General features: G+C 35.1%; 3 protein-coding genes across 3 annotated transcripts in view; 2 read left to right on the forward strand and 1 right to left on the reverse strand.

Annotated features, from left to right (window-relative positions):
* The window catches only part of LOC112056116 (sorting nexin-25), a 31,610-nt gene extending 19,318 nt beyond the window's left edge, over positions 1–12,292 (reverse strand). Inside the window, exons 1-8 of the mRNA XM_052881975.1 lie at positions 11,811–12,292; positions 10,933–11,240; positions 10,221–10,393; positions 7,804–7,990; positions 6,345–6,591; positions 5,715–5,924; positions 3,741–3,915; positions 2,564–2,721 (exon numbers count right to left, since the gene is read on the reverse strand). Coding sequence (XP_052737935.1) covers positions 2,564–2,721; positions 3,741–3,915; positions 5,715–5,924; positions 6,345–6,591; positions 7,804–7,990; positions 10,221–10,393; positions 10,933–11,240; positions 11,811–12,041 — 1,689 coding nt within the window. The 5' untranslated portion in view covers positions 12,042–12,292. The remainder of the gene's footprint in view (positions 1–2,563; positions 2,722–3,740; positions 3,916–5,714; positions 5,925–6,344; positions 6,592–7,803; positions 7,991–10,220; positions 10,394–10,932; positions 11,241–11,810) is intronic.
* A 1,144-nt stretch (positions 12,293–13,436) lies between these two features.
* Positions 13,437–15,206, forward strand: LOC112056112 (pyridine nucleotide-disulfide oxidoreductase domain-containing protein 1). The gene has a single exon (XM_024096459.2). It carries the CDS (start codon positions 13,723–13,725, stop codon positions 15,139–15,141), a length of 1,419 nt encoding a protein of 472 aa, XP_023952227.2. The 5' UTR covers positions 13,437–13,722; the 3' UTR covers positions 15,142–15,206.
* Positions 15,207–17,730: 2,524 nt separating this feature from the next.
* LOC112056113 (vesicle-associated membrane protein 7) lies at positions 17,731–25,401 on the forward strand. The gene is made up of 5 exons (XM_052882148.1): positions 17,731–17,886; positions 18,011–18,227; positions 19,229–19,457; positions 24,360–24,427; positions 24,940–25,401. Exons 2-5 carry the CDS (start codon positions 18,024–18,026, stop codon positions 25,096–25,098), a joined length of 660 nt encoding a protein of 219 aa, XP_052738108.1. The 5' UTR covers positions 17,731–17,886; positions 18,011–18,023; the 3' UTR covers positions 25,099–25,401.
* The last annotated feature ends 648 nt before the right edge of the window (positions 25,402–26,049 follow it).

A 26,049-nucleotide genomic window follows, 5' to 3' on the forward strand; every position in this document is an offset into this window, starting at 1 on the left:
TCAAATAGTATTTCTGGGGGACTTTAATGCCCATCACCAAGACTGGCTGTTCCCATACCAGACTACAGACCACGCTGGAAGAGAGGCTCTTAAATTCTCCTTGTCATTAGGTCTCTCTCAGCTAGTCCATGAAGCGACGCGGATACCCGACATTGAAGGTCACACACCTAATTGTCTGGACCTTCTGCTGACTTCCGACCCAGACCAGATTACAGTGTCAGTTGCCGCACCCCTTGGCACATCCGATCACTGTGTGGTCAAGTCGGTTTCGATGTATTACCCTCCAAAGTCTGGCTCTGCCGGTACTAGGCGGGTATGGCGGTTTAAGTCGGCAGACTGGGATGAGATGCGGCACTTCTTTGCATCTTACCCTTGGCGGCAGATATGCTTCTCTTCTAATGATCCGTCGAGCTGCGAACAAGCTATATCAAAGGTGATACGTAGGGTATGGAATTTTTTATTCCATACGCTGACATATCTCTGGATAGCAAGGTTCCTCGGTGGTATAACTCTGCTTGCGCTGATGCTGAAATTCTTAAAAACTCAGCGTTTGCAGCGTGGGCTGAAGCCCGTACCACTAAAGCTCCGGATATCTCTGCAAAGAAGAGAGCATTCAACTTAGCTGCCAAGTCCTACAAGAAGGTTCTAAAGAAGGCTCGTTTCAACCGTACCAACCGCATTGGGGCCAAATTAGCATCTTATCCACGGGGTAGTAAAGCTTTTTGGTCTCTCGCGAAATCGGTTGAAACCAACTTCTGTCGTCCTTCGCTTCCACCCTTGCTGAAACCGGATGGATCGCTGGCTTTCACCTCAAAAGACAAGGCTAACATCTTAGCGACTCTTTTTGCGGAAAATTCACAGCTCAATGCTGGGAGCACCTCCCCTCCAAACCTACCATCATGCGACACTGTTATGCCAGAGATTCGCATACGCCAATGTGAGGTTTTGAAGGTGCTCCGCAGCTTGGATGTGAATAAGGCCAGTGGTCCTGATGGAATACCAGCAATTTTATTGAAAACATGTGCCCCTGAGTTGTCTCCTGTTTTAACTCGCCTGTTCCGTCTCTCCCTTAAGTCTGCTCAGGTTCCGAGGGCTTGGAAGGTTGCTAATGTACAACCTGTACCAAAAAAGGGAAGCCGTGCCGACCCGGCTAATTACAGACCTATTGCAATCACTTCCATACTTTGTAAAAGTATGGAACGTGTATTGAACAACAGGCTCCTGGCATACCTCGAGCAAAATGATCTCCTTTCGGACCATCAGTACGGTTTTCGTCGCAACCGTTCGACAGGTGATCTTCTAGTGTATGCCACTTACATCTGGGGTGAAGCCATCGAGAAGCATGGTGAAGCGCTCGCTGTTTCACTAGACGTCTCGAAGGCTTTTGACCGGGTCTGGCATGATGGCCTTTTAAGTAAACTTCCTGCCTACGGGATTCCCTCTAGCCTATGTCGCTGGATATCAGATTTCCTGAGCGAACGATCATTTCGAGTTGTCGTAGACGGCAGCTCGTCTGATCCAATGGCAATCAATGCCGGAGTTCCTCAGGGATCAGTTCTCTCCGCTACACTCTTCCTGCTGCACATAAACGACCTGCTCAAGCCAGGTTTATTTGGGTATGCCGACGACAGCACTGTAACGGATAGATATATGTCCAGTCCTCGCGCTAGTGGGGCTGAGACCCTTGAGCAAAGAGAGACATTGGTAGAACGTGTCAATTTGACCTTAAACAAGGTGTCCGACTGGGGAGACGCCAATCTAGTCAAATTTAATGCTACCAAAACACAGGCGTGTTTATTCACTGCGAAAAGGAGTCCATTCCAGTTTACTCCTACTTTCCGGAATACACCTGTTCCGATCACTGACAGTATTGAGCTTCTAGGTATTACAATATCGTCCAAGCTCAACTTTGGAGAATGCATTGAGTCCAAAGCAGAAACAGCTGGTTATAAGCTCGGTATCCTAAATAAGGTGAAGCGCTACTTCACACCGGAACAGCTTCTTACTCTTTACCAAGCTCAGGTTCGTTCGTGCATGGAGTACTGCTCCCATTTATGGGATGGATCGGCCAAATACCAGCTTGCTGCTCTGGACTCGGTGGATCGCCGAGCTAGAAGGCTCATCGGTAACGAGGCGCTAACTAATGCGAAATTGCAATCATTAGAGCATCGCCGAAAAGTTGCCTGTCTGTCGGTGTTCTACAGGATTTATTTCGGAGAGTGCGCTCAGGAACTTTTCGATCTAGTTCCCTCTTCACCTTTTTACCATAGAACTGCCAGGCATCGCAGAGGTCTGCATCCATACGTAGTTGATGTCCCCTGGACTCGTACGAAGCGTTTCGGTTCTTCGTTCCTGATCCGCACTGCGAAATTATGGAATGCCCTTCCAGCTTCAGTTTTCCCTACCACCTACAACATGGGTATATTCAAGTTAAGAGTGAATAGGCATTTTCTAGGCAAGCGCGTTCCACCTTAGGCTGCATCATCGCTTACTGTCAAGCATGATTGCTGCCAAGCGCTAGCCTATATAACGTAAAAAAAAAAAAAAAAAAAAGTGAAATTACCTGAGTCTTATTATTATGCCTTTCCTGCAGTTGGTCGAGTTTCCGTCTAGCGTAAGTGGAATGTTCAGTAAGTTGCACGGTGCCTGCACTTTCCGCCGACGATACTGACTCATTTGACAGCTGACGGTCTTCAATGGGCGATCTCTCTGAACATAGCTCTGTAACCAGAGTATGATTATTATTTACTAGCTGATACCCGAGACTTCTTAAGCGTAAAATTAAGTTTTCCATGAATCGTAACCATTTCAAATTTTGGAAAATCCATTCAATAGCTTTTAAGCTTAAAAGTGTGAAACAGTAACAAATATTCATACCATCCACAAAAACATCACACCCTCTCTCGCGGGAATCATTGATTTTTGCGGTATAAGCCTTTGTGTAGGTAACTCCAGGCCATCTATCTCAATTCCAAGTTTCAGCGAATTCGGTTCAACAGTCGCAACGTGAAAGAGTAACAAACATTCATACCATCATAATCATCAGTTTTCGGCAAATCTCGCAAAATGGTTTTTGGACACTTTCGTGATAAAAAGTAAGCTATGGAAATTCCTTAACCATACGTCCTTTGGTCACATGTCCAGGACTCTGCTCGGAGTTTATCTCTTCCGTTTTAAATTTCAACCAAATCGGTTCAGTAATTGCGACGATAAGAGTAACAAACATCCAAGCATCCATTTATACTTTCGCGTTTATAATATTAGTAGGATTCATAGAATATTTAAAATAAATAAACTTCTTCTTATTCAATGACCCACATAATGAAAGTTAGCCATTGACTTCGAACTCACCGGTGAGGCTATGTGAGGCGCACCACAACAATCACAACACATAGACGAGAAAAAGATAAACTTCAACCAATAGCAACAGAATCGACATGGCTCTTTCTTTCGATGAGATGAATTGAAAAAGATAGCGTTGTTTTAGATGCCGAATTTATTGGTCGCCATCAGTCTTTCTCTCGTCTCATATGCACATTATTCTTTTCTATTCTTAGGATGCACGTCACAAGTCTATGATTTTGAGATATGGGTCAAGTCTATGGTTGTCTTTTTCGTAGCTATGACTATTCGTAGCCAAAAGAGATAGAGCGGCATTTTAGATTTTGCCGTTTTTGGTCCACAATATAAGAGTATCTCTCTAGTCGCGAGATATTTTTCGTATGATTTATTTCTCTTACCTTTGTTAGCCTCTTCTGTAGCCAATTCAGCAATCAAAGCTTTGTACTGATCACTCAGCAAGAAGGAATGATAGTATTTCTCCTGTATCGTGTCAACCACTATATCTTGAACTTCATAGAATACTTCCGGTCCCTTATCACCTAAAAGAAATGCCTCCATTCTTTTTCTAGTGTCCTACAATCAATTTCATTATGTAAGCTATGATAACTATTTAATTTCTCAAGCTAAACAATAATTTTGAGATCGACTAATACGACGCTCGCGACTTTGTCCGCGTGGAATTCAGTTTTTTACAAATCCCGCGGGAACCATGGATTTTTCCGAGATAAAAAGTAGCTTATGTGTTAATCCAGATTAAAATCTATTTTCAAAGTTTTATACAAACTTTCATCTTCTATTTTACCCCCGTGGGGGTAGAATTGATCAAAATCTTACTTTCTTAGCGGATGCCTACCAGTGGTCTGGGCTGTGCATAGATAGATCACTATGTCAGTCAGTCACCTTTGAGTTTTTAACCGACTTCCAAAAAGGAGGAGGTTCTACGTTCGGCTGTATGTATGTTTTTTTTTTTTTTTTTTTTTTTTTTTTTTTTTTTTTTTTTTTTTTTATGTATGTCCAGCGATAATTCCGTCATTTGTGGACCGATTTTAAAAATTCTTTTTTTGTTTTGAAGGGTTTCATTCCAGGGTGGTCCCATTTTTTTCATGTCAGGGTCTGATGATGGCATCCTGGAGAAATCGAGGGGAACTTTCGAAAATTGTAGGGACGGCTAGTGCGTTTGTTAGTGTTTCCATAAGATATTTTAAACCACTACACTTTTATGAAAGTTTGGAGTTGTTCTGATGATGGAGCCGAAACACAGACGATAGAACTCGTCAACGATTTACAGCAGGTACCTTTTGTTTGGGCTTGATTTATTTGTATTGATGAGAACTTTCCACCTAGATGAGTTGTGACTGTATTAACTGTCTGATGATGAAGACGATTGACAATTAAGAGAACTCCTCAACGGTTCACAGTGGCTACCTTGTGTTTGGACTTGATAAATTTGTATTGATGAGAACTTTCCACCTAGATGGGTTGTGACTGTATTAGGGGTCTGGTGATGAAGACGAAGGATAGTTAAGGAAACTCCTCAACGGTTCACAGTAGCTACCTTGTGTTTTGACTTGATAATTTTGTATTGATGAGAACTTTCCATCTAGATGGGTTGTGACTGTATTAGGAGTCTGGTGATGAAGATGAAGGAGAGTTAAGGGAACTCCTCGACGGTTCACAGTAGCTACCTTGTGTTTGGACTTGATAAATTTTATATTGATGAGAATGTGACTGCATAGGGTGTCTGGTGATGAAGACGGAGGACAGTCACCTTTCACGATTTTCTGAATATTCATATTACGTGTGGATAAAGGGGGAGTGAAATTTTGTATATGAGTTAGGGTAGTATTTTTATTAAAATTGTGATTGTAGGACTTAGATACTTATCATAAGAAAATAACGTTTTAACTAATTGCTTATTAATTTTTGTTCACACTCAGTATGTGTGCTAACACTAAAAATTAAAAAATAAAAATTTTAATAAAAAAAATTCAACCGACTTCCGACTAAAAAATTAACCTAAACTAAAAAGCAAAAAATAACATCTTACCTATGTGCTACCTTCTGATCAGTTTGAAGGCGGTGCCAATCCAGTGTCATGTTTTAATTAAAGCCGTTTAAATTACACAATGTCTGTGGTTCATTCAGAAACGGCTTTAATTAAAACATGTCACTGGATTGGCACCGCCTTCAAACTGATCAGAAGGTAGCACATAGGTAAGATGTTATTTTTTGCTTTTTAGTTTAGGTTAATTTTTTAGTCGGAAGTCGGTTGAATTTTTTTTATTAAAATTTTTATATATTTAGATTCTATAAGATTTTATGATAATTCAACAACATATTACTTTCGAAGATTTCAAGTTTAATTAACATACTTTATCCACTTTAATTTCAGCACTGGGTGATCTGATGTATGTATAGAATATCTCAGCCCCGAGCTGGTGCCAGCTGCTTCTTGGACTATGCCGAAGTTCCTCCACGGCTGACCAGAAGCCAACTAAGCCTTGCGAACACAGTGTCTCTAAGAACATTGACAGATATCGTCGACCAGTCACGCTTTCCATTACTTTGTGCAGTGGCATCGTCTGAAAAGTTACAATTTTCAAATAAAATACCATGTCATTTTTATTATTTTATTATTTATAAATAATAAATAATAAAAATAACCATGTCCTATAAAATCCCAAAAAAAAGCATCCCTGCTTTTGTTGGACATGGTTATTATAAGGTTTTCTTCTTAACAAAAACAAAGTCGCTTTTCGCTGTCTGTATGCTTAGATGTACAACGAATTTTAATGCGGTTTTTAATTTTAATTTAGGTGTATATGTACTTACAATAAAACTGTAACAGGTCAAATTCTGTACATTGAAGATACTTTGAAAATTTCTGTTTGAGGGCATTATAATATAATCAATACTGAAGCCAAAAATATATTTTTTCGATTTTTTTTGTCTGTCTGTCCGTAATTTTGTTTGATTTTTATATCTATAGATATATAAAGTACCTTGCTGTCAGATTCTACAGCTGGAAAAGCACCATCCCAGCCCAACTTCCTCAAAGCACCCTCACACTCTGCTTTAGCTATTGTCAGTTGGTCAATGTACCTCTTCAATTTCTTAGCATCAGCCACCTGTTGACGGCTCACGTTATGCTGGTTATTACTCTTTTCTGTCACGTCTACGTCGATACCTTTCGCTCTTTTTATGTTTTGTAAGGTAGTCGCTTGCATGATCTGCGTTACAATGTCATATCTGAAATAATAATATTTGTAACTTTAACTATTTTTCTCCTGAGAAACGCCTGAGTAATCTGGTCGCATGTAATTGGGCTTTCCAGAAATCCTGCAGGAGATAAAAAATATATTCTGCTCCTAAGTCCCATTTAGTATAAAAAATTCATCTAAAAAGTTTAGCCATGTAAAGGTAAGAGACAGACGGATTTTTGCATTTATAATATAAGTATACTTTATATTGATATTTAAAATGCAATTATGATTTATATCATTATCTCTTTAACTTTGTTACCTATTTCTGGCACAGAATTAGATTTGGCCTGGAGTCTGGAGCAAAACATAGGGTACTTTTGACCATAAAATAAAAATATAAGGGGGTGAAATAGGGGTTGAAAGTTTGTCCTTCATTTTTAGAGTTGCAAGTTTAAAATTTTGTTCATAAATCATAAAAAAATACGAAGTATAATGTGATTCAATAATTTTTAAAATTCAACCCTTAAAGTAGTAAAATAGGGGTTGAAAGTTTACATTGATTCCGCTAATAATAAATATATCTCTAAAAATTTTTAACAAATATTATATACAAGTTTGTAGCTGAAGTAGCAGTGGGCGGGGCACACAGTATTAAGAGCCGATGATCGTTGGTGTCCCAAGGTGCTAGACTGACGACCCTGCAACGCAAAATGCAGTGGTAACAGGGATCTGGATGCTCGCAGCTCAGGACCGCGGTGGTTGGAAGTCAAGAGGTCTATATCCAGCAGTAGATGTCCATCAGCTGATAACTCAGACCAATTATAGAAGGACCAGTATATCAGATTCAAATCCACAAACAAAATTGTCTGTTATTTTCTGAAGAAAACGAGCTTAGATTTGGTATACTAAATTAGAAGTTTTTGCCCATTTTTTACAGCACTCAATTACACAAAAAGGTATTTTTATAGAGCTCTTTAACCGACAAATATAATTACTACTATAAAACATCTATACTATAGAGTTCAGTACTATAGAAAAGTAACATCTAGTGAGATAATATACAATAATTGGACTGAGGCTGATGAAGATGATGATGATATTTACCTACAACTTATCTCTCTTTCTATTGCTCATCTTTTGTTCAATATTACTAGGAAATACTACTATGCAATAATTACTCCACTTTTCAGTTGGTTGAGTTACTGTAAACTTCAAGCTCCATTAATCACAAGTTATGAAAGTAATATTACATTATTACCTCAAACGTTTCAGTGTATCAACATTATTGCAGTTATTTATCAGTCGGATGTAGTCCTCAAATGTTTTGGCATACTCATGAGTCCTGACATGCATGGCATCAACTTCCTTCTGTGCCTCGAGATATTGAATAATTTTTTGGTTTATATAATCTGGTTCCGTGACGAGATCTATTGCTGGCTGTAATACTAAAATATATATTTTTTTTAAATCAGTCCTCAATAATATTGATTTATAACAGAGTAATAATACTGTTAATTTACATGGTCTATACTCTGCACTAATTTGTCAAAATGACTCTTTGTGCTACGGGTTATATTAAATATAATAATAATAATAATAATAATAATAAGCTTTATTTTCCCATTTAACTTAACAATACTTAACAATATCTTAAAACTAACTATTCTATATAAATTCTAACTAATCTATATATTCATCTAAATAGTTAATTTATGTACTAGTTAATAATGGGCCCCTTCGGGTATAAGCCTCCTCCATCTTTTTCCAATTGTCCCTTTCTTTTGTGAGTTCCATCCAACCTTGGCCAGCCACTGCGGTAATGTCATCTACCCACCTTCCTATAGGCCTTCCTACCTTCCTTTTACCAAGTGGACCTTTCCAGTAGGTAATTTTCTTAGTCCACCGTTTGTCCTTTAGCCTGCCAAGGTGGCCTGCCCATCTCCACTTAAGTCTTTGTGCATGGTCCAGAGCATCTGTGAGATTAGTTTTTTTCCTAATAATCATACTGTTTATTTTGTCAGCTTTTTTTAGTTTCAAGATACTCCTTTCCATTGCACGTTGTGTGGTGATGAGTTTATGCCTCGAACTTGTGTTGTAGACCCATGTTTGGCAGGCGTAGGTTAGGCAAGGTAGAATAGTTGTCTCCATTACAACCCTTTTTAAATTAACAGTGTAATTTCCTTTGAAAATTTCTTTATGAGCCCAGAACTTTTTCCATGCTATATTTGCTCTTCTTTCCACCTCTGCTTTATTGTTGTCCTTGTTAAAAGAAATTTGCTTTCCTAAATAAACATAGTTCTTTACATATTCTATTATCTTATTGTCTATTTCTACCGGTTTTTGGTGGTGGTTGGTCATTATTTTTGTTTTGATAAAGTTAATCTGTAACCCTACTTTTTTGCTTTCTACACTCAGCGTCTTTATCATTTCTTGAAGTTCTGAGGCTGATTTAGCAAATACTGCAATGTCGTCTGCGAATCTTAGGTGACTTAAGAATTGGTCTATGATCCAGATTCCCTTCTTTTTCCAGTTTAATGTTTGGAATACATTTTCTAATACTGCAATAAATAATTTTGGTGACAGTGGGTCACCTTGTCTGACACCTCTTTGTATTGCAATTTCTTCGCCTTTATTTTCTAGTTTGATTCTACTAGTTGTGTTTGAGTAAATATTTTTAATAATGTCTATATATGTGTTGTTTATATCACATGTTTCTAATGCTTTCCAAATTGAGCTGTGGTAGATGCTGTCAAAGGCCTTGAAGTAGTCAATGAAGGCAATATAAAGTGGTTGATTGTATTCATTGAATTTTTCTATTATTTGCTCGATTGTGTGGATATGGTCAGTTGTAGAAAACCCTTCACGGAAGCCTGCTTGTTCCACAGGTTGCATGCTATCTATATGAGATGAAATTCTTTTCAGCAGGATGCTTGAGAAGAGTTTGTAGATGCTGGGAAGCAGGCTTATCGGTCTGTAGTTTCCCAAATCTAGCGGGTTTCCTTTTTTGTATAATAGAATTATGCTTGATTTACACCACTGATGTGGTACTTTTCCTTGTACTAATACTTTATTAAAAAGTGTTGTTAGGAATGTGATTAATTTGCAGGCTCCTATTTTTAGCACTTCATTACTTATGTTGTCTGGGCCTGGGCTTTTGTCTGGTTTTAACTTCTTTATATAATGTAATATTTCTTTTTCAGTTATTTCCTCAACCTTTTCTATCTTTTTATTGTGATTTAACTTTTCTTCTAGGCTGTCTTCTGGTGATCTTTTATATAGTAGCTTATAAAAGTTTGTGGCGCATTGTAGAACTTGTTTTCTTGTCGTCGATTCTTTGTTGTCGTTTTCTAGTCTGCTAATCCATTTTTTGTGTGTAGTAAGTTGTTTGTTAGCTTTTTTTACACTTTATTATTTATTAAATATACGTTTTATAAATAAACCCACTGCAGCCTGCCGATTCACTCACGTAAATTCCATTCTTGAGGGAATATCCATATAGCTAGTAGCATGTGCTACCTCTAAATTTTTTAATTTTCATTCGATGTATCACATGTTGCAATACATAGCCCATATATTTTTAATAAAAAAAAAAAAACTATAAGATCATTATTATAAACTAACTTTCAGACAATCTACAAGAAATGAATAAATATACTGTGTATGTAGAATACATACTTTTACATGCCAAAATCTCCCTCACAAGATGTGACACTGGAACGAGGGAGTAGCATCGTGGCATCAGGAACATAATAATCAGCTCACTCATTTGTCGTAAGTAGTGCAACTCTGTGTCACAAGATATCAAGTGAGGAGCCAGAGCAAATACTGGAGGCTGGTTTAGCTCCATTCTGAAAAAATTCATACCTAATATATTTATATCTAATTATTTAGATTAATAATATTGCAAGAGATATTGTATCTTACAATATCTCTTGCAATATTATAATGATTTAATATACTTATAATAAATCATCATCATTATCAACCTATCTTAATGTACAGCTACAGGCCAGGTCTCCCTATTTATAGCGGAGGGGATATGCAGCTTAGACGTATTAGTTTCTACAATGTGGGTTGGCAGGCTTTGGGCAATGATGGTATGATTTTGTAATCATCACATATTAGATGTTAATGATAATGCCAGCAAACAATGACTTAAGATTCTACCAGAAGCACAGGGGTGTGCTACAAATCAATCATTTACAGGAGGTTGTTTAGGACTGTTATTCATTAAATTTAATTTAATGATAGCTGAGCAATGAAGATATACAAATAAAAAAACTAAGATTTAGTAAACTTTTATAAAAATTAAAAATGATACAGTCTCCTTTAAACTAAAATATAAATTATATTTAAAAATTGCCAATAATTTTTATTTTTAACTTACGCACAACTCCTAGCAATCCTGATGCGTTCAAAATGTTGTGTTATTTTAGTCACCATATCGTTGGCTAACAGTTTCTCGGCATCCACTTTCAATAACCTCTCATAGAGATTCTGAATAGCATTCCAAATGTGCTCTTTAAACTTGTCAATAACTGGTTCCGGTCTGTGGGAGAGTTCCTTTATCCAACGGGCCACAAAGTCTCTCAAGAAATAGTCAATTAATAGTTGTATCTGACTATCCACAGTTCTGCCAAAAATTACTGGCAAGTGAGGTCGTTTTGCTAGATATACCCAGTTGTTTTGGTCTTCCTAAAAATAAATAAGGTGCAAAATAATACATGTTAGCATGTTAAGGAAGTTTAGGCTGTAATATAAGTGTTATCATGGACTGTAGAACAATTGAAAATAATATATAAAGTGATGGTCTAATTATACTAACATTACAAAGAGGAAACTATTTATTGCTTGTTTTATTGAATTGTATAGGCTCAGAAACTACTGGATTGATTTGATAAATTCTACATTATAATTAGGGAATGGGAATGGGAACTATGGGAACCTAAACAACACAGGTGAAACCACAAGGTTCTTCTTTATATAATAAACTGGCGATACCTGTTACAATTTTACACACATACTTTTTTTGGCAGACTTTCAATATGCCATAATTAATTTAAATTTCATAACTGTACAATGTTTCTTTTTATGTAGTTTTTTAGGAAAAAAAATAAATAAATATAATTTTCACTTTAATCTAACTAATTAATGTAATTTACAGCTTAAAGATTTTTAAAATAAAAATATTATGGACATAAAAAGATATATTTTGGAAATTATGAAACAATTACCTACTTATCTTACAAACACTGAACTACTAACCCGTATTGTTGCTTCTAATATTCGAGCTTCTTTTTCTATATTATCCAACAGGAATAATGAAGTCTGATGCGGCGAAGAAAGCGAAAGATGACCCCAGAGAGTTAACACAAAAACTCCACATATTACACACACACTTAACAACGTTAAATAAATTAAACTCCATACCAAAGGGAAGTGATAAAAAATGGATAAAATAATTGGAATTATTATGTATACGAGCCATTTGAACATGATTTCAATTACTTATAAATTATTTTACTATAGAGGTAAACAATAAACACTGGACGTGTGTACGATTTTCCTTGGAATCAAGAGTTTTTATTTTGAATTCCACATTTTATAATATATAAATAAATGAGGTCCATTTTATATAACGTTTTACATATTGGCTATAGCTATACCGTATCGTAATTTTCTGAAAAAAAAAATATTATTATATGCAGTAAAAATCTTAATAAAAGCCTCTGCCGTTTACTATTTTTATTATTGATATTTTCATCACAGACACAGAGTACATTATTTCATTTTCATCACAAACGTCACCATTTAATTTGACGTTGACGGTTGAAACGTAAACGCTTCAGTAGGCATGGCGATTAATCGAAGAATCGATTTTTCGAGCCAAAAAAACGATCTTTTGAATTGATATTTATTAAATAAACAATTTTTTAAAATCAATCTTTTAAATCTCATAGAGGAATTAGAAAATGGAGATGCATCGCACTCAAATTCACGAACAAAATTGTTTGTCGTTTTTTGAGGGGGACGAGCTTAGACCATTAAAAAGAAAGGACATGCCTCGTAAACCATTACCCCTCTGTCAAAGATCAAGAATCAATGATCTAACGCGTTAATAAAAAATGTTGCTATAAAATCGATGTTTCATTTTTGTAATCGTTTTCGCCGTGTAAAGAGCTCCCTAAAAATGCCGGATTGTGTAGTAGAATGGCATAAAAACGTCCAATAACTTGTAGTTTAATAAAAGATGGAGTAACGTTTCATTTGTAAGTATTTCTACCATATGTTTATCAATTTTGTAATAAAAACGTGTGCCTATGTGATTAAGCTATACAGTATAAGTATTTACACGTCCAATACACACACGCGTAATTTTTACACAGGCTAACAAACACATTGCTTAGGCTATCCACAGATTAAATACATAGAACATTCGATTGCTGATCGATGTTTGGCTGTTTTGTCAAAAGAACCGATTCTTTTTATCAATTATTTTTATTACAAATTTTATAAAATTAAGGTTTAAATACTTTCAAATGAAACGTTACTCCATCTTTTACTAAACTACAAGTTTTTGGACGTTTTTATGCCATTCAACTACACAAACCGGCATTTTTAGGGAGCTCTTTACACGACGAACGATTACAACAATGAAACATCGATTCTATAGCAACAGTTTTTATAAACGCGTTAGATCATTGATTCTTGATCTTTGACAGAGGGGTAATGGTTTACGAGGCAGATCCTTTCTTTTTAATGGTCTAAGTACTCTGACTACGTATACGTTTGACACACGAAGTATTCTAATATTATATCTGTGGTTTATAAATACTCTGTGGTTGAGTTATCAATATGTCAGTGTCACAAACGGCTGTCAGTGTAATGTCAGATTCTATTAATCTGTGCCTCTGTGGTCAGATTTAAATTTTACTTTTCTGGAAAATTGAAAACACGAAAACACTGAAAATATAAATTATGATATGATACTAAAGATTGTAATTCGTGACTTGTGAGACCAACCTGTTGAAAGTTGCAATGTAATGTGAATACTGTTTAGTTACCAATCGGTGTAACATAGTTTAAAACGATTTATGTAATTACCAGAGATATCTAACATTCAACTACTTTACAGATAAAGTTTTAAAAAAAATTCTGATTTGGTACATGATTCTAAATGTCGAATAAAAAAGCAACATATTTGGTTGTCGGCGGTGGTATAGCGGGTGTAACCTGTGTGGAAACTTTATCAATTTTGCACCCAGAAGAAAAACTTGTGATTATCACTGCTTCTTCCTTAGTAAAGAATGTAAGCAATGTTAGTTTTTATGCTAAAACTATTGTGAAGTTTGATGTTCAGGATACTGAAGCTAGTTCTCTTTTGAAAATACACCCCAACCTTGAAATTATTTATGATTCATTAAAGTATTTGGATACAAAAAATAAACTTGCCACAACTGAGGAAGGTGTCATTATTAAATATGATGTAATATGTATTTGCACTGGTGGAATTCCAAAACTTATTTCTGATTCAAATAAATGTCAAAGGATACTAGGTATTAGAGATACAGAGTCAGTTAAAGAGTTTCAGGACAAATTAAAGAATGGACGTAAAATGCTTATTGTTGGTAATGGAGGAATTGCATCAGAAATAGTTCACGCTACTAGAGGTATACAGAAAGTATGGGTAGTGAAAGATGATTACATTTCAGCAACATTTGTTGATCCAGGAGCTGCAGAATTCTTTCAAGAATCATTTAGGAGTAAATCCAAAGTACAAAAAGAGAGCACTGTTTTAAGAAGACATATATTTACAGAAGAAGATACTGTTGTATCTATTAATAAAAATTTAAAATCTGCTGCATTAGGTCCAGATTGGTACCGTAAACTTGAAAACATAAGAAACGAAGGTGGAGATCTAGAGCTTGAAATTGTATACAAGGTTGAAGTTGAGTCAGTTGTGGAGACAGAAAATAAGGACTATGCTTTAGATGTAAAATTAACAAATGGTAGGATCATAGAGTGTGATTTTGTAATATCAGCTACTGGAGTTGAGCCTGCTGTTAACTTTACTTGGGATCAGGTACCAAATAGAGGTGCTGATGGTGGGTTAGCAGTAAATGAATTTCAAGAGACTTCAGTTAAAGATGTTTTTGCAGCTGGCGATGTTGCCAGTGCTTCCTGGCAACATGCTGCTCACTGGTTTCAGTTACGGCTATGGACACAGGCACGCCAAATGGCAGGGATGGCTGCTAAAGCAATGCATGCTAGAATGACAAATGAAGATGTCTTACAAGATTTTTGTTTTGAACTTTTTACACATTGTACTAGTCTTTTCGGATACAGAGTTGTGTTGTTGGGAAAGTATAATGGTCAAGGTTTAGGTAGAGATTATGAGATTCTTTTACGGACTACTCCTAACCTTGAATATATAAAGTTTGTACTTCAAAATGGAAGATTACAAGGTGTCATATTAATAGGAGAAACAGATTTAGAAGAAATGTGCGAAAATTTGATCCTTGACCAAATAGACCTAACACCATTCGGAGATGATATACTTAACCCTGATATAGATATTGATGATTATTTTGATTAATGTTTGTCATGTATGCTTAGTATTTATGAACCATGTTATAAATAATTACAGTACTTTTTGCACTATGTATAGTGTTTATTTCATGTAAATAACACAAATTCAGTAAGGCCTCACTTTAAGCAATAAGGGAATTAAAATCTGCATCATATAGTATTTCATTTTTTTTAAGTTTTAAGCATTGAAAACAAAAAAAAAATATTCTTTTTATTCATTGATTAAAGAGAAAGAGAGTAGTAGTAGAAGTACTTACTACAGCTCTATGTACTTTATCTGAAAGTCTGTAATACTTAGACGAATATGTATTAATATACTGTGCTCTAATAAATAAATATTTTAAAATGTATTGTAGAAGATAATTAATGTACGGTTGAATCGAGAAAGCTCTTTTTTTAAAGTCGGTTAGAACTTAAAAACGATTCAATCATGCCATGGGAACTTAGAAGAACGTGAAATCTTTATGAAGCAGCGCCATCTACATTCTAGATTTAAGATTCCAGGATAGTAAAATTAAGCTGTGTATGTAATAAAATGTTTTTAGAGATTGAAACCGTATAAGCACGGAAAAAAAGCGAAAAAAAAGAATTATTTTTCCTTTTAATTATGACGCGTAATAGGAAGAATGTGTTTGTATTTCTTAAGCAAAGGGATTATTTAAGAAAGACAGTAAGTGTACATTAATTTCAACGACGTTCCACATAGTCATTTGGCCTAGTGGTATATAACAAAGGTACGATCTAATAATCCTGAGTTCGAGCCCGGGGGTATCAATGGAAAACTTTTTGTTTTTTTTTTGTTTATCTCTATGTGTTTCTTCAACTATTACAAAATCAAAAATCTCTCTCCTTTACAAAAAATATGCATTATTATTTTTATAACAATAATGGATACTGTACTAAAAATATCGTGGCTAGTTACTAGATGGCGCTATCACAGGCGTTCCGAAAAAAATTAGAGTAGCCTATCTATTTCCAATAATACACTGTAATCTTTGGATTCAATTTCAATCTAAGATTCCTGTAAGTGTCACAGATTAATACACAATCATAGATACCATACCACAATAGTGTTTGTCTATGCCAATTATTAATCGGCTACGGCTACGTTCCACTTGGCGATCAAAACGTTCAAAATACTCCTGCAGCCGTTTCATCTATATTTTGATAGGGGCGAAAACTTCACTCACTTCATTGAGAATAGCTTTAAATTAAAAACAAAACAAATCAATGATAATTTTAAACTATAGATCGTTTACGTCCTTACAAAATCACTTGCAAAAAGGGATCCGAATAATAGGCTACAAAACTGTGCGCACACATGCACGATTTTGTCTTTAATTCGTATAGTTTTTACACTTCCTGAACACACAACACGACATTGTAGACGATATCTAGATATTGTTTATTTCAATAATATTCGTTGTTGACCACAACTAACATTGGTATGTGGAAATTTCCTCTTTTGAGCGCACACTTTTCATGCCCTAGTAACACATCTAACAGTATTTAACATCATTGAAACAAATGCTTTTTTCAACTCGATATTTTGTGATATTTCAATTATTGCTCAAAACACTTTAACCCATTGCCAGTGCCCCCCCCGTTGTGGCCGTGGGCCCCTCAATGGGACCTCAGTGGTGTCACTATAGTTTTGGTATGGTTTTGGGCAAATGCAAAAGCATCGTGTACGCATCGCATACGTGTGGGCCTTGAAGGCAGAAGCATCGCGTGATTGGGCCTGAAGGCAGAAGCAGAAGAGATGGGCGGCACGCCTCTATAAGGGCGTCTCCTCTTCAGAGACGAATCTGAGCTTCGAGGAGCGTTGTATTAGGTTGTTTTAACTCGAGTGTATCAGAAATCGTTAGTTAAAAAAGCCCACGTTCGGGTGACGCCAGATATCGGGGACCTCATCTTCGCTGGTGGAGACGTTGTGTAGCTTGTGTTTGTGTTGCCTGAGAAGCGTTTTCGGTCGTTATAGTCAAGGACGTTTTCGTGTAAATAGATGAGAGTTTCTGAAAGTGGGGTACGCGAACCCCTAGGGGTTCGTCATTTGACGGCAGGGAGTTCGCGAACAGAGTTACATCATGGTGGCTTGATAATTGATACTGAGTCAGAGTTAAGTTTAAAATTGTTCAAAATTACTCCTAACATTGAATCAATTTGCGACAAGAAACAAGCACACCCATTACATTAATATTACTAAGATATATCTTTTGGTATTTTATCTGTTACCTTTTATTTAAATAAAAACCTTATTTTCATCAACAGTCAGATTGACAGATCAGACAGATCAGGGGGGGGGGGGGGGGGTATTTCCATTAGGTAATAAGGGCTAGATATAGAATCAGCGTTGGGATCGGGAGTTTAGTTGCAAGCCTCTACCACAACAGTTTGTCGGGGTTGTTGATGACTCTCTCAAAATAAATTTTTACTTGTGATTGCCACGCCACACTCGCGAATAAGCGAGATGCGAAAAACAGCAGTCGTTTGCGTGACCGTTAGAATCTCGAAGTAGAACGTACTTTTTATTTGAGTTTTTGAACTGCTTCTGTAGACAGAGAAAGTCTTTTGTCTTTTGTTTGACCACAGATCCAAAAAATTGACATTTGACATTTAGATTTAATATTTTTTTGTGGTCCCTGTTTAATGTGTTGTTGAGTTGTTCCATTTTCAATAGTATTAATTTAATAAATATTTGATTAAAATAAATCTAAAAGTTTTCGTGAAGTAATAAATTTGTGGAACAGAGGTACGTTTATTTTATATATATTTACTTTTCTATTTTAAATTGCTCTTCTGTGACGTGAATATTAAAATTGAAATGCTTGTTTATTCTAGTGATTCTTTGTTTTGCATTGCGTCTATAATTGCAGGATATCGTCAAAAATGGCTATTATGTTCAGTGTTGTTGCCCGCGGCACTGTTGTATTGGCGAAGTATGCAACTTGTGCTGGTAATTTTACTGAAGTCACTGAACAAATACTATCCAAGATTCCACCCCACGATGACAAGCTTACATATTCGCACGGAAACTACCTATTTCATTACATAGCGGAAAATAAGCTTGTTTATTTCTGCATTACTGATGATGTGAGTACTTGGTTTAATCATAGTAAAAACATTTCTACTCATACTCGTGCTGGAATTGCTATGATTCGCTGATAAGATAATACTGAGCTGCAAGGATGCTACTTCTCTAGGAAAACACTTCAAGTTACTAGAAATGCAAGACTTCTATTGTAAAACCCATAATAAACATCAGAATCCCAAAAATGAATAGTTGAGTAGTGTTTACTCTTTGTCCTTTACTATCATAGGTATATCTTCAACATTATAAAATTAGATAAGATGGCTGTTGTTTATATTAATTTAACCTTATACTAAGTGAGAAGTGCACTGTTAACTAGTCTCATGTCTCTGGCATTTTTCTTTTTTTCACTTACTGGAACCGCTACCGTCATGGTGAATTCATGGAATGCAAAAATATATTTCTCGCTTTAAAAAAAAAGGTTTATAATAATAATAATAAAATGCTGTGTACAAGGTTTTTAACTGGTGCTATACATACAAATTGTAAAAAAAGCAATGTTGCTCCTCCAATACTATAGTGAATTATGGTAATTAATCCTCAGGCTAGGCAGTGCATAATTGCATTTATAAAGAAAATGCCACTGAAAACGTACATGCAGTAAGTGTAAAGTAGCATATAGTGCAGAATTTTCATGTGGATACAGTATAGGGTGTCAACTAGTATATATCTATCTATTATATATAAAAGATATTCGGGTTTGTTACAACTCTTATAACTCAAGATTTTATCCCAGTATTTTTATGCGAATGGAAAATAAACAGGTCAAACCGTGGGTTGTCTGCTAGTCTATACTAATATCTTAAAAAGAAAAGATTTGATTGCTTGTTTGTATGTTTTGAACAGGCTCTGAAACTGAATCAATTTAAAAAATTCTTTCACTGTTGGAAAGCTGCATTATCCCCGACTAATATATATATTATGGCCCCATATTCCTACAAAAATGGGAGCCACACAGGTGATACAGTGCTTGCTAGCAATATATAAAATGCTATTTTTATAGAAATTTCAACGATCAAGAGCATTCCTGTTTCTGAATGAAATCAAGAGGAGATTTGTATCAGCATTTGGGGACACAGCTCAGACTGCAATACCTTATGCTATGAACAGTGAATTTGCGAGAGTACTGGCCACTGAAATGAAGCATTATAGTGAGTCCAGGGACTTGGAAACCATATCCAGGGTACACGGGGAGTTGGATGAACTGAAAAATATCATGGTCAAAAATATTGGTGAGTTATTTTATTATTAAAGTTCATTAATTCTTTGGATGCAGGTGGCTCAGTATCATGATGTTTGGAAGTCTTTACAAAAGGCCTGTGTCCTGTCATCCAGCAGACATCCATCGGCTGATATGATGATGATGATTAATTGCAGGTCTATAGAATAAGAAGTATCATTGACACACTCTATTTATTGAAAGAAAATTAGTTTCCTTACAAAAAGTTAATTCTTAGTTAACCTACTTTTTAAGCTAATTAAGTAATTGTGGTAATCCTAAATTAAACTAAATCCTGTAGATGTAGAACTGTTACTTCATATTATATTGTAAGACAGATTAGCATTACATTATGGTTTATATGTTGCAGTCAAAACTTGTAACCTGTCATAAGTAATTTTGACTAATCAGTCGTAACTACTTTTGACCAGCATAAACTTCTTTATGATGAAATGTTACTGGATGCAGGTGCATGAAATTCAGTCAGTCAGATTGTATGAGCGTCAGTTCTTTGAAATCGATATGATAAGAGTTTTCAAATTAGACCAACATCCTTTACAATTTTTTTTGCATAGTCAATAAACATATAGTGTGACAGAAGTAAGCTAACTTTTCACAGCAGAACAAAAACAAAATCTTGTTTCATAATCAACAAGAAGCTATAGATATTTTTCCTTTTGAGTCATACAACTATACTCCTGGTTATATAAATAGCTACAAATATAGCAAGCAGAACTTATATGGATACAAACATCAATACAGTGAATCATAACTGTTATATTATGATTGCCTATATGCATGTATTTATTTATCTCACTACTATTGTTTACTACCATGTTCAGAAGAGAAACTTTATCATTGCCTTGTGTATAATTTCATTGACCTAAATTAAATTTACTGAGTAAATATTGGCCTTGTAAAGCAGTTTGCTAATTGATTTTTTTTATTTTTTATTTAGCTTATGTAAATGTTTATAATGCAGTGAGATTTCATTAATAGTATTCTAGATTCTATCAGGACATGACAATAGTGCATAATCTAACTTCATGTAGTCAATATAAATGGCTCTTGAATATGGTTCTCATCATTAGCATAGATTTATGATAAGAATTTCATACATATATATACTTGATCAATGATTTCCACACATACAAAGTTTGCGGACATTCAGTAGTTGTTTATAATTTAAAGTACAAAATACAAATATGTCTGTTTGTTTTTACCACCACACACACAAATCAACTGATCTTTTTGCATAAACATTTCAGTACAGGAAAATATATACTTTCCTTCAGCTAATGTACTGTCCCAGGAAATATAACAGTAATAATTACTGTTAGATTGTTTTTGGAATTAACTTGCTTGATCAATTCTATATTGCTTCTACAGCTGAAGTAGCAGAGATAAGCTAGTAAAAAGCATGTAGTCTTATATGGAAAGTTAAAGCAAAACTTTTCAAGTTTTACCCTATATGATTAACATTAGGTTCAGAAATGTTTGCATTTAAACTTCCTTTTATTATAATGTAGATGCATGTTTTGTTCATTATGTTGTTTGGCTGCTATCTTATGTAAACAGTGATAAACAAATAATTTGACTGCATACATTATCATATCAGCAAAGACACAATAATAAAATATTTGAACGTTTGAGCATTGATTTTAGGGAATTTAGATTTGTTATTTCAGTTTAAAATAAGCAAAATAATAAAATTTGTCATGTAGAAACCGAAAGCGGTGTGTATTTTCATACACCTAACAAGTTAGCCCGCTTTCGTCTTAGATTATCACTTATCATCAGGTGAGATTGTAGTCAAGGGCTAACTTGTAAAGAATAAAAAAAATTAGAACGCCACATTCAGTTTTTCATACTATTCTGTTTGTTTGCTTTAATCTCCCGATTTATTAAATGATTTTTGTGAATGAAAGTGAGAATAATGGTGTTTGACTAAACTGAATCCCATGTGAGAGGATATGTGAATAGTAGTTTCACCAAATATAAATCACAGTCAAACATTTACTTGCCTTTAAATAAAAAGAAGAGTAAGGCGCCATATCCACGAACGAAAAAACACAGAAAAGTCGAGTATGTTCTAGTATCATCAGATAATAACCATAACGATATCTACGATAATTCCGCCAGTATATCATTGCGAGATTATTCATATTATAGTCACGATTCTCTTGTACCTACGTGGACGCCTTAGTACTCTTCGTTTTCGCAGGATATCTCCCAATTTCAAGTGTGAAGACCTTCTGGGAATAATAAGATGAAGTAAAAATTATGTTACTCCTTGTAACATCAGCCATCAGCTGTCTTCTAGTGAAAGTCCTATCAAAATCGGTCATGCAAAAATTAAAAAAAATCTATTTTTCAACTTAAACGGCATCCGCTTGAAATAAATGATTGTTCTTTCGAATTGATATATACCTTCGAGTTCTGCTTTTAGTAAAAAGCTGTTTGATTGTTATCTCAATTTTATGAGATTATTATACATAATATACATATTCCCATGTTATGACTGGTATTCGATACACAAATACAATGGCTTACTAATATTTTAAATGAGTATGTTTGTTATGCTTTCACGATCTAATTTCTCAACCGATTATAATAAAATTTTGCATATATGTTGGTAGGATTACAGCTTCCCGAAAGATATATAGGGTACCTTTCATCTTGCCAAAAAGTACTGTTCGAAAAATGATAAAAACATCTACATGTAAGCGAAGCCTTCAGCAATAGTTACATTTGAATGCAATGATAATTATATACTATAGATCGGTTACGTCCCTACAAAACCACCGCAAGAAATGATCCGAATAATACAAAATTGAGCGCACACATGCACAAATTTTGTCTTTAATTCCATTATTTATATAGGTGCATGTAGTTTTTACACTTCCTGAACACACAACTCGACATTGTAGACAATATATACATATATGGATTATGTGTTTAAATAACGTTCATTGTTGACCACAACTAACATTGGGATGTGGAAATTTCCTCTTTTGAGCGCCTCATTTTTCATGATCTAGTAATACATCTAATACATCTTGTTTGAAAGTAACTAATGTTACCTAAACAACTGAATCAACACAAAAATAGTGTCTGTTATCTAAGTAATTATTGTAAATGTATAATAAGCACTTTTGTATTTGCTGTGGCCTGTGAGATGCTAATTAATTAGTATTTTTTTTAAACCAGTTAACTAATTAATGTTATTTTTAACTCTTATCGGCCCTTTCGTTTTTGATTTCATGTGTTTGTTATAACAAAATAATATTAATAATTATTAATTGTTTTGAAATATTGTAAATGAATGATTATACACTCATTTTATACCCAAAGAGAAAAAATCTATGTTTAAGGGAATCGTTTGTTTACAGTTCGTTTCGTATAGCATGGTGCGGGTGACAGTTAGTTTCGCTCTTGAAAAGTGGTTACGTTTCCCATGCTATTTTAAATTATCGGAACTGAATTAGATTAGGTAATTTACTTATATTACTGTAATAAAATTACACAAAATGTAGTAGAGTTGTTCTTTGAACAGCTGTGAAATTGGTTTGTCCCTGACTTGATACATTATATTATTATAGCTAATTTTTTGTGCTACCTACATCATGTGCAAATAAAGCATCCTAACCATATGGAAACTAGATTAGCAACAGCCACAAGTAAATTGGAAATGTGTGTTTTAATCATGTTAATTGTATGTGATTATAAACTGAAACTTTAAACTGTTAATATATGCAACGTAATAATTCCAATTCAATAGTATTTAACTAGATACTTGTTCAAATTGAAAAAAAAAAACCGAAATAACTCAACAATTAAAGTGTTGGTCTTCGGAAGCATAACCAGGAAGTCCTGGATTTGATTCCTGAATTTATTATTGAATATTGGTCCTGGTCATACACAGATCCATTTGATTTTCTGTAAAAAACTGATGGATGTGTGTTGCAATATTATTAGGGACTAGTGGAAGCCCGCGACTTCGTCCGCCCTTAGACTTCTTTAATCCAGCCCTCACAGTAGTAGGTAATGCTGTAAAAATGGAGTGATTTCTCCCGTTTTACCAACATTTCCCTTCACTGCTCTGCTCCTATTGATCATAGCGTGATGAAAAGTATACTATAACCTGCCCAGGAGTATGAAGAATAATTGTACTAAGTTTCGTAAAAATCCGTCGAGTAGTTTTTGTTTCTATAACGAACATACAGACAGACAGACAGACAGACTGACAGACAGACAGACAGACAGAAAGACAGACAGGCAGACAAAAATTTTACTGATTGCATTTTTGGCATCAGTATCGATCACTAATCACCCCCTGATAGTTATTTTGGAAATATATTTCATGTACAGAATTGACCTCTCTACAGATTTATTATAAGTATAGATTAAAAATAATCTTCAGTGATTATTATTATTAAAACTCCATATTCTGTTCACTGTTGAGCACAAGTCTCCTGTCAGAATGAAAGGGGTTAGGCCAACAGTCCACCACGCTGTCCCAATGCGGATTGGCAGACTTCAGACGACACACACGCAGAGAATTGAGAAAATTCTCAGATATGCAGGTTTCCTAGCGATGTTTTTCCTTCACCGTCTGAGACATGTGATATTTAACTTCTTGAAATGCACACAACTGAAAAGTTCGAGGTACATGCCCCGGACCGGATTCGAACCCACATCGGAGAATAAGAAGAGAATCGGAGGCAGAGGCCATCCACTAGGCTATCAGGGCTCTCTTTTTTTAATGATAATGACTTGAAAATAAAAATCTTTACTTCGTTAGATTTTAGCGAAAATAAACAAAAAAACTTGAAGTTCCACAAAATAATGGTCTTATTTTATAAGTAAAATGATTGTTACATTATACTTAATGGGAATTTTTTAACCATTACAGACAACATGGCAATGCGTGGCGAAAAATTGGAGCTTTTGGTGAACAAAGCCGACAATTTGGCAACGAGCGTAAGTATTTCATTCTTGCATCTTAGATCATACGCATTTTAGGAGATTTGATTTGTACGAAATCTGGCATAAGAAACATAGTTCGGCAAGTTCGTTAATGACACACCCATGATATGCGGGCGACGGGGGGAAAGACTGCGCGGGTACGAAATCGTGCACGCCGTAACACGCCCGCGCGGACCATCGGGAGTGTTACGAACGAAGTTGCCAAGGACTATAGGGACCATCATCTGTTATTTATTTGGGATAAGAAATAAGTGGTAGAAAATATTCACTTTGACACATTGCCCAATAGGTTGCGTAGTTAAATTGCGGCTGAATAGTATTAAATGATTATTTTTTAAATTTATATACATACTAATAACGGAATTGAAAACTTAATGATTATACAGGGTGCTGTGCTCGGTAGTTTTTCGTAAAAATATTCCCTGGAGTTATAGGAAATACTCTTTAGCACCCTGTATAGGTAGGTTCAAAGGAAAGTAATAAAAGTTCCGTTTCTTCTTTTACAGTCAGTATCGTACCGCACATCCGCAAGGACCTTACAGCGTTCGCTGTTTTGGAAGAACATAAAAATGTACGTGATTCTGGTACTAATAGCGGCACTGGCGGTGTACCTCATTGGAGCCATGGCTTGCGGCGGCCTCGCCTGGAGGACTTGCGTCGGTTAACCTTTATAATAGCATTCTCTATACATATAACATGATATTATTGAAATCAATGCTTTTACTAAGGAACCATCCATCTCCTATTAAAAAGTGGATGCACAATCAGCGACCAAAAAACGTCCCCACTCAATGAGTGTCAAACACAACTTCTTGGCTCTCAATTCAAGTAGTCGCAGTTGCAAATTCAACCTTAAACTGAATCCTTAAGGTTGAATTTGCTCTGAATTCGGTATTTTATTGAATATTGAACTATATTTAAAGGCCTTTAGGTATAATTTTCTTTACCTATTGGTAAAGAAAATTAAGAAAATTATACCTAAACTTTAAGACTAGTTTAAAACTGTCAAAGCAAAATTGGTCAGTTTTTAAGTGAAATTTACTACATGATTGTGCGTCCTTTTATTATAAGAGGTCAATGGAAGAAATACATTGTGACACCCTCATCAAATCAGACGATATAGACCCGATAGAATGTATCCCGTGAAGAGGAAAACTGTCGACCAATAGCGGCGGCTTCCAAAATGTCGCTCTCTCTTTCGTCCCATCGCAACGAAAAAAGAGCGGTCTCTACTCTTTGCTAGATATTTGACTTAGGCTTAGTGTAGGCGTTTTTCAATAACTTAGAATGAATGTAACTCTGTAGTATCAAAATCAAAAAAAAAAATTTTTATGTATTTTTGAGAAAATTCCATGTTTTTGATGTATGGAAAATGGCGTTTTCAGCTATGGAAATCATCCATTTTACTTAGTTCATAGCGTTCAAGTAAAATGGATGGATATTCATACAGGAATTCACAGCTAACAAATGGCATTAAATTAACTTTGGTATATTTCAATTAATAAAAATAGAAAAAATACTTGTCTATTTTTGCCTTGTCTACTTGTCTATTGGGGAATGCCCATCCCCGGCCCAAGCCTACAAAAATCTTGATAATTCTACTTTAATAATGAAAT

Source organism: Bicyclus anynana, chromosome 6 (genome assembly GCF_947172395.1).
Source record: "Bicyclus anynana chromosome 6, ilBicAnyn1.1, whole genome shotgun sequence".
Classification (NCBI taxonomy): Eukaryota; Metazoa; Arthropoda; class Insecta; order Lepidoptera; family Nymphalidae; genus Bicyclus; species Bicyclus anynana.

Coding starts and splice junctions, on each gene's coding strand:
- LOC112056112 (XM_024096459.2), top strand. CDS start 13,723: ATGTCGAATAAAAAAGCAACATATTTGGTTGTCGGCGGTGGTATAGCG.
- LOC112056113 (XM_052882148.1), top strand. CDS start 18,024: ATGGCTATTATGTTCAGTGTTGTTGCCCGCGGCACTGTTGTATTGGCG. Junction 19,458..24,359: donor TATCATGGTCAAAAATATTG/GTGAGTTATTTT, acceptor TAACCATTACAG/ACAACATGGCAATGCGTGGC. Junction 24,428..24,939: donor CCGACAATTTGGCAACGAGC/GTAAGTATTTCA, acceptor CTTCTTTTACAG/TCAGTATCGTACCGCACATC.